The 16,473-nt window shown below is 43.2% G+C and overlaps 1 protein-coding gene across 5 annotated transcripts in view; it reads left to right on the top strand.

The window, feature by feature from the left end:
• PTPRT (protein tyrosine phosphatase receptor type T) overlaps positions 1-14,460 on the top strand; it is a 707,111-nt gene extending 692,651 nt beyond the window's left edge. For all 5 annotated transcript variants that reach the window (XM_034787359.1, XM_034787363.1, XM_034787360.1 and 2 more), the window contains 6 exons: positions 3,342-3,515; positions 7,681-7,812; positions 10,488-10,613; positions 11,983-12,146; positions 12,974-13,109; positions 13,527-14,460. In XM_034787359.1, coding sequence (XP_034643250.1) covers positions 3,342-3,515; positions 7,681-7,812; positions 10,488-10,613; positions 11,983-12,146; positions 12,974-13,109; positions 13,527-13,580 — 786 coding nt within the window. In that variant the 3' untranslated portion in view covers positions 13,581-14,460. The remainder of the gene's footprint in view (positions 1-3,341; positions 3,516-7,680; positions 7,813-10,487; positions 10,614-11,982; positions 12,147-12,973; positions 13,110-13,526) is intronic.
• Positions 14,461-16,473: the final 2,013 nt, after the last annotated feature.

The raw sequence follows: 16,473 nt of genomic DNA on the forward strand, positions 1-16,473 counted from the left end.
GTTCGTGACCCAATCCTAATTTCAACAAATATTGTTGTTCTTACTTTCACTACATAGTTTATGTGAAAAAATGTCAGTTTATGGGTCATTTATTAACTGTTCACTTTGACTCTGTGCTGTTCGTGAGTGATTGTCCAAGTCGCATGGGATTCTTTCTCCACCCTGATTAGATGACTGAAATTTCATACAAAGGAGAATCACAAGCCAGGAGTAGTACACTTTCAAGTGCAGATTTCCAGGTGCAGAATCGTTTGTGCTAAAATGGAATAAACTTTGAGGCTGCACAAACATTTTCACAAATACCCGGTGGCTACTCAGTAACAATGAATAATGACCCCACAAATAACGGTGGACAGAACATGCTGCTCTTATTCCCTGGAATATTTGTCAATCACTTTTTGTGTTTTCAGCCAACTCTAGTTCATGGGAAAGGCAAGTCTTTGAAAAGCTTTTTTGGAAGGAAAGAGGGAGGGAGGGACTTTGGCATTCATTAATTCAGAAGTTATCCTGACTGGCCATTAACAGCGAAGTGCAGAACTCTCTACCTGCAGCAAATCTCTGCTGCAATGTAATGTCTCGACCAGCACCAACCTACAGTACTAATACTCTGCAGTTTTAAGTGTTGGCTACTGTGGTAGTAGATTGGAATTACCGGTAGATGGTTTTCTTCCTTCCCAGCTCTCAACTCCTTATACACAAAGTGAGAACATATCCTTTCTATTAATACATGGCATATATTTACCAAGATTTGGATACAGGAAAACTGTAATTTGAACCCCAATGACTGGCAATGCCATTAATGCATCTGCTTTTCACAAGTGGCCTGTGCTTTGTAAAGCATTTCTGGTTCTGGACACCTTACTTGTCAAACGAACCAACGCCCAGTTTCCTGAAATGTAGTGTTTTTGAACAATGACACCACCGTTTGTGCTTATTTTGGCAGGATCTGAGTGAAACAGATTTGTGTCCTGCTCACTTGCTTTACAAGCTGTGGGAGGCTGGCAGCTCCTGTGGGAAGGGAATTCTTTAGTTTGCCTAAGAGCTTCCTTCTCCATCTATTTGTAGAAAGCTGTGTTTACAGGACATCACTTATACACAGCATTCTTCTCAGCCCTAATTGTGCGCACTTAGTGAAGAACGGGGAAGGGTGCAAAAAAATATAAGTAGCTGCCATCTTTATGAACCAGTTGAGATAGCTATAGATTTTTATGTATTATTAATAATAATAATAATTTTTATTTCAATAGCACCCAGAGTTTTCTGGATGGGTGGAACCTCACTGTCTGAGCACTGCATAAACGTATCAGAACATCAGGTCCTGCCTCAAATAGTTTTAATTATCTGAATGGGGGTAAGATGCAATGGGGGCATGGGGGAGAGGGCTTAAACACAATGCGGGGGATAGCAGGGGAAGACCATACTAATCACAGGAATACAGGGTTGCAGATATCCTTAGCTGAGTGTACAGTTTGGAGGCTTAAACATATTTATTTGTTTATTGGACAAGTGGAAGAGGTACTGATGAATTGCTAACAGGGCTCCTGTCGTGGCATTCATTACTCAGCTTACCATGGGCATCCTGGCAGAGGTGTGTTTTCATAAGGGATTTGAGATTTCACATTGTTCTTTCTGCCACACCATCTAGAAATGGAAATCCATCATGGACAGTTATACTAGCCTGAGTGATCTTTTGAATTTAGGACAAACAGTAACATTCATCTAAGTTACTGATGGGATCACAGATTCAGACATCCCTGCATTTTCAGATGGTTTGAAGTTCATGGTCCAGATCCTAAGTTTGTTGCGGTCATGTCCCACTGTGGCATTCGTGCAGCTCCTCTGCAATAATTTATTAATACTATGTCTTCTGGGAGTTTGATAGTCATAAGGGGGTTTAACTGGGTGAATATATCAGGCTAATTTAAGAAAAGGTTGTCTGCATGCAAGCAGGAAAAAGAACTATAGCTTCAGATAGCCATCCACCTACCGACACTTAAGAAAATAGTGGAAAAGGCATCCACTTTGATGTTCTACCTTCAACCCTCTACTGAGCTCACGGGAGTAGTTTGTCAGCAGAGGGGAAGGTTGTGAATACAGGCGAATAAAGACACTGTCTAGGTTTCAAAGGACATACTCCCTCCAGCAGGGTGAGAGACAGCTAAGAGGAAAACACTGACCCCCAAACCCAGACATTAGGGGTGCCTGGGAAAGAGAGACCTGCTTAGGGTCTCTACCAGAGGATGGCAAGACCCTAGCTAATATCAACATGCATGTAGATCTTTTGTTGCTTTAAAATCCTTGTTCGCTCATGTTACGTTTTATTCCTACTATTAAGATAAAACAATATTTTGATTTAAGAAGGCTGTCTGCTCACTATATTCACCACTGGTCACTGACTGCCCAAGCGAAGAACCACAGGTTCCAAACCCATTTGGACCTGCAGGGAAGACTTGCAGGTTCTGAGCCTAGCTGGACCTGTTGGGTAAGCACCAGCCGGATACCATAGCCCAGGATGATATATAAATGTGAGAATCATGATTCCAGCCCCAGGGAAGGTAAAGGCACAAGGCCTGACACCAGTGGGGTACACTCAGGCAGAGGGTCAGAAGTACATCCAGCCCCGTAACCATGACAGCACCTGTAATCTAAATGAGAGAACAGAAAAGTGTCATTAAACCTGGTTTGGTGTCTTAGAATTGGATGGTTAATTGAACATCAGAAGCAGGAAGCCTGCCAAACATGCAGTGGAGCCACTAGATGACAAAGGCGTTAAAAGGACACTCAAGGAAGACAAAGCCATTGCAGAGAATTCTTTGCATCAGTCTTCAGTGTAGGGGAGGTTGGGGAGATACCCATGTCAGAACTAGTCTTTTTTGGGGGGAGGGGCAAATCTGAAATACTGCCCCAAATTGATGTCAGTGGAAGAGGTTTTAAAACAAATTGATCAATTAACAAGTAGTAAGTCACCAGGACCAGATGGTATTCAGCCAAAGGTTCTGAAGGAACTCAAATGTGAAATTGTGAAGTCAAAGTCTGAGGTGGATCCAAGCTAAAATCCGGGTTTCAGACACCTCCGAACTTTGGGGAAGTTTGGCTATAGATCCAAGCTTAAATAGGTGACCCCAACCTAGCTCTGTAATGGGCCAATCTAAAGTCCTGCATCCAAACAGCTCCATACTTGGGGAAGATTCACATCTGGATCTCAGCTTTGTGGGTCTTTTCAAAACTGAAAGTAAAGGTTACAAAGCATGTTGAGTATCTGTATTTGATGTTTAAGGGCATCCCTTTTGGAAATAAACTCTAAGAGGCTTTGCCTGTACCTCTCTCTCCTCCAATTACAGACCCTCAACATTGTGACACCGCGTGTTCGGCCAGAAGACTGCAGCATTGGCCTCTTACCAAGAAACCATGACAAAAATCGCTGCATGGATGTGCTGCCCTTGGACCGGTGCCTCCCTTTCCTTATCTCTGTAGATGGCGAATCGAGCAACTACATCAACGCTGCACTCATGGATGTAAGCACAACCTACAGGCACTGTTAGCAATGGCACCAGTCTCAATTTGTGTCAGGTTTGTTAGGCCTCAGTTCGTTTCCATGCTTGTGAGAAATCGGTCAAACACAAGACATGTTTGTTTTTTGGGGCTCCTTTTGCTGATATCTTGCAACTAGAGCAGCGCCAGGCTGATTGTCCCATGTTCACAGGGATGGGATGTGCTTGGGGGAGGGGGTGGAACTGGGCGGGAAGAGGTGGGGCGGGAAGAGGCGGGGCAGGGGTGGAGACTTGGGAGAAGGAGTGGGATGGGGTGCGGGGGAAAGAGGCAGGGAAGGGGTGGAGGCTTGAGGGAAAGCGTTGGGTGGGGATGGGGCCTGGGGCGGAGCAGGGGGTTGAGCACCCCTGGGGCCCAGAGGAAGCCAATGTCTGTGCATGTTCATACACATGCAGGAATGCATCAGTGGTGTTCCGAGGATATTTTTGATGTCTTAATGTTTCCTTTATTGGCAGAGATCTTTATTGACCAATAGGCCCATGGAAGAAAAGCCTGGGGTGCTATCGTGAAGGGGCAGGCAGGCAGGTGGAGAAACTGCATAGGCAACAGTATTAAAAAAAAGTTACAATGTGCTAGGAGTTCAACAACCCTTTGATTTGAGCGTATAGAGTTAAGAGTATTGGCAGAGGAATCAGATGTGTACAGACAGTATTTGGTCCTGCCATGAGGGCAGGGGACTGGACTCAATGACCTCTCGAGGTCCCTTCCAGTCCTAGAGTCTATGAATCTATGGGTCTATGAAAAACATTTCAGAGCCTAAGGGGCCTGTGTTAGGTTGTAGTGAACCTATGTCTGGGGCTGTTTTCCCTCTCCCCCTCACTTTGTTTGCACAGTAGAATCTAGTTGAGCAGGTCACTTCTTTATTGTAAATAATAGTGATGGTTTCCATTTGCTAAGTTACTCAGAGACCATTGGGCAGGGGTGCCTGGAAAGGACATTGCTATCGGAGTATTTGTAAATCTGACACCAGGTGAAGAGTTACCATTGCTTCCAACCAACATAGGCAGTTGGTTTGCGATTTTGTTTTTGTTTGGGATAGTGATGTTCCTGTCTTTTAAGGGATTAAGTTGAGAATTTGGCAAATCTGCAGAACCACAATGGGTTTTTCTCTGGTTTTGCAGTTGTCTGATGTCAAGGGCCCCCCATGCCAACACCTAAAACATAACATCATCTTGCATTTCTGTGGCACCTTTTGTGCCAATGCACTGTTTCATGTAAACAAATTGTTTCATCTGCCATTGAAATCAATCCATTCAGCTGATGTTTTTTTTCCCTTTCTTTATTTACCACTTTACAGAGAGAGCAAGTCAGTGCTCTTGGGATAAACACACCCTGAAACAACCGGAATGCCATATCACTAATGGGGGAGATGGACCCTTGGGTGGAATTCCTTCCTTTCTCCATTAGCCTATTGTTTGCAGTCTTGAACACATCCTGGATCCTAGTGTCACTGTCTAGAGTGGTTCTGTCAGAATCCAAACAGCAAAAAAGAAATGAAAAATCTTGTTCCCACCAGTCTTTATTTCCTTCTTCCAGAATTCAAGCTGATGGGATGAGTCTTTTTGCATATAACCTCTTCAATTAACAGTCTTTGTATTGCGATGTCTCACAATGGCCCATTTAGTTGATAGCCTTCTTAATGAGCAGGAGATAATCCCTTCTGACAGTTGACAGTTTCAGGGCAAACATTTTTTTTTATAGTTGTAAGACAAAAAACATAAATATTACCTTATAGCATGTGATAAAGATATTAGAGGTGAGATTAACACATGCAGCAATTTACAACCATTTCATAAAGTCTAAACACATTATTATAAGTCCAATCCCCATCTTAACCGTACCAACAAACAGGTGAAACAGACTGGTTTCCAGCAATGAATTTGTCAGTGCTCAGCTGAGGCCTAAAGCCTTGGCAAAGCTGGCACCTGGTTTGCCAGTGTCGCACCTAGAATAGCCAGTCCATCCCGTCTTGCCTTTATATGAGTCACTAGTTCTTTCCATGTGTTGGGAAGCCTGGCAGACTGCCTGCTTTGCTCTAAGGGGGTCACGTGATCTCAGTGATGCTCATTTTTACTTCTCCCATCAGTCATTTCCCATGGGTATCTATTGCAAATGCCTCCATTATTATTTTTCCTCTCATCTGAGTTTCAGCATGCTCTGTGTATTATCACAAGGTCGCAACAACTTTCCTCCAACTGGGGGAGAAAAAAAATCCAATTGTTGGGGTAATGTTGAATGTTTTTCTTGATAGAAGGGGTGATGTTATCCTTGGAATGGGTTGCTGATTGAGTTCTGGAGGCACGAACCTCCAACTTCTTTGAAAATAAGGATCTATCAGACATGTCACTATGTTAGAGAATGGGCCCAAATCTGGCCTAGTACAGAAGCAAGAGACCATGCCCAAGTCTCAAACTCAGACCTTTGAGAAGCTGTCACAGTCTTGTGGTTCAGGCAGAGGACTTGGAATCAATAGACCTTCATCCTAGTTCCTCCTCTGCCCCAGGCTTCCTGAATAACTACTTAATGTCTCTGTGCTTCGGCTTTCTCAACTGTGAAATGGGGCTAACAACACTGACTCCCCATCTCTACCCAGGATCCGGTGGGTGAGGGGGGAGCTGCAATTTATTAACTTGCCCTCCCAGCACCACAATTTCCCACCTTCAAGCTTCCATCAAATGGATCTGTCTTCTAACAGCTGTTAAGTTGAATGGATTGTACAATTGGTGGTACAATCTATGGGCTTGCTCTGGCACAAAATAAGCCTAGAAATGGGATTAGATACAATATCCAGTTTTATCCAAGTGAATTGGAGACACTGTCATCGAAGGCACATCTCCATTATCTAATAGCAGAGAGTGAGAGAATGAGGGGCTTGCTTCTTCACTAAGCAGAAGCTGTTTTGTGTCTAACATGCAGTTCTAGCAGCAGCCTCCACAAAAGAGAGAATGGAAGGGATCTGTGCTATTTAGGATAGTAGAATGTGAAACCGTTGCATCATTTACAAATAAATTCCTGCCCTCTACCCTCTGCTTTTTGACTGCTCTTGCCTCTGCTGGTCTGGTCTCTCCAATACTATAAGCTGCAAACTGGCTTTACAACCTCTACCCAAATCAGCAAGGCATAGGCTTGCCCGTGCCCATGTTCCTGGGTCATGAAATGCAGACCCTGATCCATTTCATATCTGTAACTTCAGGAAATCTCTCTTCTTTTACTCTACTCTCTACCTCCTTCCCTCCCTCCCCCACACACACTTGGTGGAACTGTGGCTCATCCAGCCCCCAAGAGAGTTAGCCAGGAGACTGAGGAATTGTATACACTTACGCAGCAGCTGCGCCACTGTAGGGCTTAGTGAAGACGCTGCCTATGCTGAGGGGAGATCTTCTCCCTTCGGTGTATGTACTCCGTCTCCCTGAGATGGGGTAGGCAAAATCCTATAGTTTATGGATTCACCTAAGCATTGTCTGCTGCCCCCAAAGAGGAATAATAGTTTGCATTTGTAATCTTCTTTCATCCTGTGATCTCAAAGTACTTAATGAACATCCATTAAGCCTCTCATCACTCTTCAGAGGGAGGGAAGTATCATTCTAACCATTTTACACATGCTGAGGTCAAGTGACTTGTCCAAAAGTCACAGAACAGCGTCAGGAAGAGCGCTCCAGAGCCCAGTGCTCGGACCACTTCCCCACATTCCGTCCCTGAGAGGATGCTCTCAAATCTGAATGTGCCAACTCTTTAGTTTTCTGCTCCCAGGAAACAAAATCAGAGTGAGGGAGAGCACCCTGACTGGTCTCTAGCATCTACTGCCACGAAAAGAAGCAACATTCTGCTTCAAGCAGTTATCTTTCTTAATTTTAATTAATATTATTGTTATTTGCTAACCCCCAAAACATAAATAATTTATTTGCATAATTCCTGTTTTTGTGCCACTTCTCTAATGAAATGTGTTCGTTGAGAGCAAAGGGATCCCATTATGAGGGCTTCATTCATTGCACAGTGATAACAAGGAAGAGGGGGTGTGATCTGTATAATCTGGTTAAATGGCTCAGATTGCATAGCTTTAGCCTCCCAGGTTTAATAATCATCTCAATAAAAGTGGATTGATTTTTGTAACTAATCTTATTCTTTTGTTAGAGCCACAAGCAACCTGCTGCCTTTATTGTTACCCAGCACCCTTTACCCAACACTGTACCAGATTTCTGGAGGCTGGTGTTTGATTACAACTGCTCCTCCATAGTGATGCTGAATGAAATGGATGCTGCACAGGTAGGTGGATTTCTAATAGCTCTGTCAAGCAGCCTTATTCACAGATCAAAGGAGCTTCAGGTGTCCCCAGTTGCTATTCAAGACAGGCAGAAAAGTGGTGAGGCAAAAGGGAAACTGCATAGGAATGGGTAAACAATTGTAAGTACAATCCAGAGTGAATCTTCACTCAAACCCAGGAGTGCCAGAACAGGAGGGGGAGGTGGGAGAGGGGGGCAGGAGGCCAGGCCCCCCCACACACACACTTTTTAAAGTAGGAGGGCAATTTTTATCGGCCATAAGGCTGAGCAATGGGCGGGGGGGTGGAGAGGAGCAAGCAGGGGAAGAGGCGACATGGGAGCAGGGCCTCAAGGGCAGTGGGGAGGGGGCCTCAGGGGGTGGCATGGCACTGGGAGGCAGGGCCACAGTTCAGGCACCTGTGAGCCCCCACACACACACTTTTAGGGTGCTTCTGCCACTCCTGCCAAAACTCAAGCTAAACTTTGTGGTTCAGAAGAGCCTAGTTCAATACTTTTACACATTGTTCTTCATCTTTGCCCATTGCTTTCCACCTGCGACCAGACCTGTAAATGCTAAAACACTCTCAACAAGCCTGATCTTGTGGTATTGCCAGGTGACCGGAAGTAGGACATATGTGAAATCATATGATCGATCCTTTTTTCTTGAGATCCCCAGTCCAGTTTTGCCGAGTTGGGAAGTTTGGATAATTTGCATGAGATTGTGGAGAAGCACCTGATGTTTTGGATGCATTAATCAAAGTGAAACACCAAAGCTTTTGAATGATCACTCATTATGAGAAACTGATTTACAGTCAGCAAAAAGGGAGGAGGGAAGTGGATACTTACTGCACAATTTATTTTTTTCTCCTTTTTGTATAAATTGTTTAGTTGGTTGGCAGACCTAAAATAATGTTCAGTCCTAGAGCTTGCCGGGTGAAGAGTGGTTACTCTTGCTACTGCATTGGCATTTGCAGTCAGTCTCATGATGGGTAGCATCAGAAAGGGATGGGTGATCACACATTGTGCAGGGAATTTGCAGTATGAGATTGCTACTTCACCCATTGTAGTTCTTGTTAAACAGCAGAAGTGGCCTCGGATACTTTGCACTTTATAACATAATTCTTCATCTGCTCCTCACTCTTTTCAAAATATTTCCCCCTGAAGGCAGCAGTTATGATGCTGCCTTTATAAGTGCTAATGGAAAAACCAATCACATTCTCATCAGGGGGATTCTCCAAGCAGAATGAATGATGTGGGATCTGATTCACTTCTGCTCCTCTCTGCATTAAGGTGCCTCCAATTCAGCCTTTCTAAAGACCACGCTGTTGGTGTGACCAGTTTTCTGAGTCCGAAGTGTCTGAAATCTCAAATACGATTTATCTAGGATCCCTGGTCCTTCAGGACTCGTTATGTTCTATCTGATTCATCAAACCTGCTTTTATGTCCTGGGAATGAATCCAAAGTAGTTTTTAATCTTGTTGGTTGCCCAACAAACTGGAAAGAAACAGTCCTGCACATTCTCTGGAAATACGAAACCTCTTTTCATGGTTATTTTACATTTAGAGTCTGGAAAAATGAAATCCTCCAGCATTAGCACTCCAGTATTTTTGCTGGCCACCCTTCACCAGCAATGCCATATCATACTTTGCTTTTCCTTGTTGTACTTTAAGGGAAAGGAGAGAAGATTTGGTGATTAATTATGAACTGAAAATTACACTGACCTGAGATCCATTGTCTGCCAAACTGGATCAGTGCCAAAAAACACTGCTAGACCAAGGGACGAATGACAGTTTTAAAGTTACATATCTTGTAAGCCATCAGCACAAGGAATTAGTTTTATATCACTTAAGAGAGTGAGATTTCTGCAAAAAAATCAATTGTATCAGGATGTTGCGCTCACCACACTAGCTTTGTACGACATTGTACTTCTCTATCTGTCCATAGTTATCTAATCTAAGCATTTATGCTACAATCGTCACCATATTATCAGAGAGACTAATAGTTTTAAAATGTAATTATGAAGACTAGTATGTGGTGTGATGACGACCTTACAAGATCCCAGAACCATTCTGCAGAAGTTTGAACAATTCTACAGCCATCCTGGCAAGACAGAAACGCTCTTCGCTGGTTGGGTTGATAATGCAGGATCCCAGATGGGTGGCAACTTTCATAGCTCCTATATTGAAATGAGGACATCCAACAGTCAATCGTTATATATTAATAAAAATAAAACATATAAAAGGTTCAGTTGTGATTTAATTTGAGATGTGAGATGTGTGTATTTTTAAACCAATCTGGCTTGCCCCCTTCCTAGATGCTAGTAAACTCAGAATATAAAAAAGTTGGCTGCACAGAGAAATAAAAGTTCCACTTGGGTTGAACTAAGATTAATCTTCTTGGTATTGAGTGTTTCCTCATTAACTCACAACACAAAACCTCTGTGCTTCATATTAAATTCACTCACAGACACTAATCTATTAACACAGTCCTTTTAAATCTATAATCCTCCAGCAACTTTGTCTGCCAGCCACTTTAAAGGCCAGGGCTTCCATATCCTTTGTAATGCTGGGTTTAGATTACAGTTCCTGAACTGGGTGTGGGGTTAGAAGAAGAAAAGAGGATTGATAGTTTCCTAGCCTGTACGTGACCTGCTTTCCATTTGTCTTGCACCTTGACTAGCTCTGCATGCAGTACTGGCCAGAGAAAACGTCCTGTTGTTATGGTCCAATCCAGGTGGAGTTTGTTTCAGCAGACATTGATGACGACATCATCAATAGGATATTCCGTATCTGCAACATGGCCAGGGTAAGATCAGTGACATCCCAGATGATCCATTTATTCATTCATCGGTCCTGTTCTGTAAATTATTGCTCAAACAGACAAGGGGCAAGGGTGCCACCAAATCCCAAGGCCAGGTAAAAAATTCCATTGCAGGATTTTCTTGCCGCTGCCACAGGTGGAATCTTGTAGCTGCACCCCTCTCTAGGAGGTACAAGACTTCTCAGTAAAATCACAAGGTGAATAATGTGAACTGGATTTCTGTCCTTAACTGGAAAGCGTTTTCTGTATGTCCTGGAGGGCATGTTACCTTAATCAACTAGCAGTCAATGTAAAATCATCATTAATTCTATTAGCTAAACTAGGATATTGTTATCTCCACTCCATCTCTGCCAACCATTTGTGCTGAAAGGTATAGGAGCTCCTATCTCTGAAGTTTGGTGCAGTGCTGCTTGGCTAAACTGTTGGGGTTTCCAGTTGCTACTGTGCCCCTATTAATAAGGAACTGTCATCTTTGTAAAATCTTTTCACTCAGCATCCATTAGCCCCAACCCTACAGATGGGAGGAAACAGCCCCAACCGTGCTCACAAACCAGGGTTATTTGTATAATGGACCGAAGCACGGTTATTGCACTGCTGCAGTGGATAACCTTGATATTTACTTTGTTGTATCAGTACAGATTTCCCACTCAGTTAGGTACTATCCCCATATTTCCTGTTCCTCTCACTGTTAGAAATGGAGATGCCAACTGGCCTTTGAAAATAATCCCAGTGCCCCATGTATCTACCTCTGAGTCTGAGCTTACGCAATAGCTTGGTTATGCCATTATAGAGGCAACTGTGGGCTGGTCTGTGCTACTGGTAAAATCACCATGAGGATCTTATACCAGCTCTTTTCCCCCATTGGTTTTTTTGAATGACTGCTTTGTCTCTTCTCCGTATGGTATCACCAACCTCCGAAACAGGCGAGAGGGGAAGAGAATAAATATTTTATTCATTCTTCCACCATGAGATGACTTTATTCCCGAATAAAAACAGCTATTTTCAGAGCCCCATTTCCTTCCGGGCCTTTTAGCAGTCTCAACTAAAGCCTTTCCACAAAAAACTTCCTTTCCTCAAAACCTGAAACCACCGTAATACTCTGGATTTATTTTTCTTTCTTTGGAAAAAGATGAAGGCCTTGCACCCAGCTACAGTGTGCTTCCTTCTGGCCTGTAGCCTAGTTGTACTCATATTGTTGTTATTAAGTTATACACTGATTGGTAGGAATAATTACATATTTTGGTGATGTTAAACAATGTATATGTAACCCGTGACAACTACCCTCTCGCACATCCCTGCTCTTCCTCACCACTTTTCTGATGGTATAATGGAAGTGGATAACAATTTGTTTTAGCCCCAGGATGGATATCGTATAGTACAGCATTTGCAGTACATTGGCTGGCCAGCATACCGGGACACTCCTCCATCCAAACGCTCCCTCCTGAAGGTGGTCAGACGGCTAGAGAAATGGCAGGAGCAGTACGATGGGAGAGATGGACGCACTGTTGTCCACTGCCTGTAAGTATGACTGGGAATACTTCCTATCCTATGGTGCAGGGCAAAAAGAATTGATGTGGAAATCAGATGGCCAGCCCATACTTGAGCTGGGAAAATTAGGTTAAATTGCAATCAAGACACAAGTGAAGTTAAGGACTGTGATGAATCGTGGTACCATGTGCCACTATTTCCACTGTAAATAGGGAGTGGTCACAAAAACACTGCTGCTTATGGCATTGGAAGCTCCACTTTAAGCCCTCTATTGATCCTTTGAATAGGGACTGTCTACTTCTGTCTGTTCAGAGGCCCCAATCCTGATTGGAGTCTCAATGCACTATTGTAATACAAATAATGATTGGTTACAATTAATTGATTAGATACTGAATAGTTTTGAGCATACATCATAAAGGTGGCAAGACTTTTCCATGATGGTCAGTGCAACGTTTATTAGTTAATTCTTAATTCTTGTATAACACGTTCCATACGACTATCTAAAAAAACCCTGTACAGATTAATGAATGAAGCCTCACAAGATTACAAGTGACTTCTGTATTATTCCTGTTTTATAGATGAGAAAACTGAGGCACAGGGAGGTGAAGTGACTTGCTCAAGGTCACTAAGTTTGACAGTGTCTTTCAAGTCACATTCTTATATTCTAAATCTCTAGACTGTTGTCTTGCTCATCTTCAAACCCTCTGAAGCTTCCTGTCTGCATGGGGCCTGCACGTGGTACCTCCAGTGATGCATGATTTTGAATCTGGGAAAGCACTGTCCTTTGCAGGGTGCTTGCCTCCATGCGCCAGTCCCCTGCATCCCTTTATAAACTGCCTCTTTTCTTCCATGCCTAGGAATGGTGGTGGACGCAGTGGCACCTTCTGTGCCATCTGCAGCGTGTGTGAAATGATTCAGCAGCAAAATATCATTGACGTGTTCCACATAGTGAAGACGTTACGAAATAACAAATCCAATATGGTGGAGTCACTGGTAAGTATCCCTCCCTTACACACCTTCGTAGAGTGCAGTGAGTAAAGAACGAGTTTAAAAAAAAAAGTACTTCAGGGTACTGCCCAATATGAATTACATTGGATCAGTCAGTTAGAGTGAATGATTTCCCTCTGGTGTGTGTGAGAGTTGCAGTAAGGACATGCATGAAATGATGAATATTCAGTATCGTGACTGTATGGGCGTGTCTTTCTTCTCATGACTTTGCACTCTTTTTGTGCTCTGCCAGTGCCAGAGAAGTGCAATTGGGCCTACAAGTTATTAAATGTTTAACTCTTGGAGCCCGATCGTGCCAAGTGGAGTGGAAATGGGAATGAAGGGTTCTCGGCACCTTGCAGAATCAGGCTGTTAAGAACTCACTGCTACCATTTTACCACTGGCTTTTTCTTTCTCTTTCAGGAACAATATAAATTTGTATATGAGGTTGCACTGGAATACTTGAGTTCGTTTTAGCCTAGCAGAGATGGGGGCCTATCGGATTCCAGATCCCCAAGTCTGAAGAACAGTTTTTTCCCGCACTAAAAGGCAGTGGGTGTGGAGAGGACCAGGCTCTCCACACTGAAGCAAGGGTCAGAGTGTACTGACCTCAATGCCATTGGGAGGACGAGGTGATCCCTGTGTTTGCTGCTGCCTGCTTTCTATTGGAGCATCTACCGCTTCTTAAATAACCTAGCGTACAAATTGGCTAAACAGGAGACGGACTGGAAGACTCTGCTTTCTAATCCCCTCCAACCTCTTCTCTACCACTTTGGATGTGTATTTTTGCTCTCCTTGATACAAAGGAAAAAATACTGGAATATTCTGTCTTTTAAACAGCTCCTTTTTCTGTTCTCAAATCCCACCCTTTAATTTTTGAATTTCATGCATCAGCCATTTGGAAAAATAAGAGAACCACAGGGAACATGTGAGACTTTTGGTTACAATTAATCCATCTGACCTATTTTTTTCAAGTGAAAATGCCATCAACGAGAAGTTGAAATTCTCTTCCCCTTTCCTGTTCTCCCTAGACATAAGACTAGGTGGTGGAATTGGGAAGCTGTTACGGATTCGCTGCACCAACTACTACACAAGCTTTTCCTTCCAGATCCTGCTTGACTTCCAAGATTGTGCATGAACTGGTTACATCTCTCTGATTCATGTTAGTGTCCCGGCTGGTGAAGCAAATCATAAAAAAATGGGTTTCACAGCCATTTGATCAAACAAACCCTCCATCAAACCAATTGCATTTGGTTTGTAAATGTGGTAATTTTTTACCACATTTTTCAAGCATTTGCTGGGGTGCAGTGTCTCTTTAAAATGAAGAGTATAAAGTAGATACCTGTTGATGATGATATACTATAGATCATTATTATTTATATCACTGTAGCACTTAGGAGACCTAGTCATGGATCAGGATCCCATTGTGCCAGGTACAGACACAGAACAGAAAGATAATCCTTTCCTCTGAGTTTACAGTCTAAGCATATCTCTCCAATGCAGAGTTAATCTGGGTTTTTACCTGAGTTTTAGCCCAACCCCTCTCCCCACCATCCACACAGGAAAACCTCAGACCTGATTATGGAAAGGCTTTGGGTGTGGATTAGAATGCAGGCTCCTCTTTAACTCTGTCCAGAATCTGATCACTTTGCAGTGAGGATGCAGGCTAAATCACTCCAATGCCCTGCCCACAATTCCTCCCTAAGGACAGAAAGTTCTTCTGCAATTGACTGGGAAAGAATCTTCAAGCACCTCAGAACAAATAACATGGGATATGCCTCCAGGCACACACGGATGAGTGCAGAAACAGTGAGGACACTAGCATGGATAGGTCTTTGTAGTGGGGATGCTCGCAACTGGGTGCCCATAATCAGGTGCTGATCACCCGGGTTAACTGTGCATTGTAGACATAGCAACCGTATGATTTTAATTTGGGGATTGACTAAGCTTTCTATGCTGTCTTTTCCCAAGCTGTTGTACAATCAGACCTAACTGTGTGATTATCCAGCTCTCCAGGCCATGAGATTTCTAAATGGTAACTCATTCGGGCTGTATGAAAGGTTATGCACATTAAATACAAAACTAGTTTGGTGTTTGCTGGCAGGGCTGGCGCAACCCATTAGGTGACCTAGGCGGTCGCCTAGGGCGCTAACATTTGGGGGCGGTGATCGCGGCGGCTGGATCTTCAGCCGTCCTGGTCGTCGTCGGTATTTCGGGGGCGGGACCTTCCGCCACCTCTGTCAGGGGCGGCATTTAGGGGGCGGGACCTTCCACTGCCTAGGGCGGCAAAAAAGCTGGCGGCACTCCTGTTTGCTGATTTTGTGAAAAGGTAAGAAAAATATTTCAGCAGCACAGGAAACTTTACATCACAAGCAAAAAGGTATTTGCTTTGCTCTGCGAAAATTTCTGTATTAAAATTTCCATTAATTCTTTGAAACAAGCCCTGGATATATGTTGCCTTAGCCTGTAGCCCAGTCTTATCTCTTTGTAGCTATAGAAAAGTGTGTAAACTGGTTAATCAGAAAAAGGTTAGATTTTAATCTCAGAGTGTAAATTGATTTAGCTGAACCAGATCTTTCAGTATTCAGGATTTTTATTTATTTAGCTATCTATCTTAAGGCAGCAGAGATAAGAGGTGGCTGTCTGCATTTGACTAGGTTCTGGGAAATGCAGGCTTTTTAAAATCTAGATTTTCCATCAAAGCTTGACGGAAGAAAAGAGTTTAATAAAACTGTAACTCTTCATCCTCAACAGAGTTTTCCCACCCTTTTGTCAGTACCCAGATCCTTCAATCCCAGAGCCTTTGGTTGGACCCTCTGTTGCATTGATTTTCCAAATGTGGAAAGCAGTGTAACTATGTCTAGTTTCAGCTTGCAGTCACTGGATTGCATTATACCTTTGACAACCCATCAGACAACGGTATAACACAGTCCAATGGCTGGAAGGTGAAGTTAGACAAATTCAGACTGGAAATAAGTGTGAAGGTAATTAACCATTTGAACTATTTACCCCAGGTGTGGTGGGCTTTCCATCGCTGGCCATTTTTAAATCACGATTGGATTTGCTGTAGTTCAAAGAGAATTATTTTGGGGGAAGTTCTGTGGCCAGACTAGGTGATCACCAGGACTCTTTCTGGCCTTAGAATCTATGAATCAGTATTATTTTTCTTTAAAAATATATTACCATGAATCTTAGTTCAGAAGCACCCTTGAGTAGTTGCCACTCTTTAGATCTCCCACGTTATCAAGAGACTTTGGATTTTAGGCTTGTCTTTACAAATGAGTGTCCTGAAGTAAGGTAGAAAGTAAGTCCGATTTTGTCCCGATGTATCCTGCATGCCGTATAGTACCTGTGTCCACCCACACCCATT

This window comes from Trachemys scripta, chromosome 12 (genome assembly GCF_013100865.1).
Source record: "Trachemys scripta elegans isolate TJP31775 chromosome 12, CAS_Tse_1.0, whole genome shotgun sequence".
NCBI classification, from domain to species: domain Eukaryota; kingdom Metazoa; phylum Chordata; order Testudines; family Emydidae; genus Trachemys; species Trachemys scripta.